Source organism: Sinocyclocheilus grahami, unplaced genomic scaffold (genome assembly GCF_001515645.1).
Source record: "Sinocyclocheilus grahami isolate Dianchi unplaced genomic scaffold, SAMN03320097.WGS_v1.1 scaffold9743.1, whole genome shotgun sequence".
Lineage (NCBI taxonomy): Eukaryota > Metazoa > Chordata > Actinopteri > Cypriniformes > Cyprinidae > Sinocyclocheilus > Sinocyclocheilus grahami.
The window spans coordinates 5,247-5,656 of record NW_015512822.1 but is presented as its reverse complement, the minus strand read 5'-3'; the positions used below and the strand labels follow the sequence as shown (position 1 = coordinate 5,656).

Genomic DNA, 410 nt, shown 5'->3' with positions numbered 1-410 from the left:
CTTTCAGGCTAGGCTTTCTCAAGCCAACCTAAAGTTTGTCTTGACCTTTTTTTATCTAGTTTATTTTTGTCATTCTGTCTGGTGATGCTAGTGGCTCAGAAGTGACACCGTGCACTTTTAATCCATGTGAAGTAAGACGACTGCGTGTGAAACGTTCCCGCAGGTTATGGGGGGAGCCGGTGAATCTGAGAGAGCAGCACGACGCGCTGGAGTTCTTCAATTCCCTGGTGGACAGTCTGGATGAAGCGCTGAAAGCCCTCGGCCACCCCAGCATGCTCAGCAGGATCTTGGGCGGCTCGTTTGCAGACCAGAAGATCTGTCAGGGTTGTCCTCACAGGTAAGACAAAGACGTGTCAATCATTCTGAGGATGTTGATTTGTTCCATCTGTATTAGTCTTGCTGCGATAAAC

The 410-nt window shown here is 48.8% G+C and overlaps 1 protein-coding gene across 1 annotated transcript in view; it reads left to right on the top strand.

The window, feature by feature from the left end:
• LOC107578327 (probable ubiquitin carboxyl-terminal hydrolase FAF-X) overlaps positions 1 to 410 on the top strand; it is a gene marked incomplete at its 3' end in the record, with an annotated part of 8,007 nt that overhangs the window by 2,357 nt on the left and 5,240 nt on the right. The window contains exon 4 of the mRNA XM_016264293.1: positions 133 to 337. Within this exon, the coding sequence (XP_016119779.1) occupies positions 133 to 337 (205 nt within the window). The remainder of the gene's footprint in view (positions 1 to 132; positions 338 to 410) is intronic.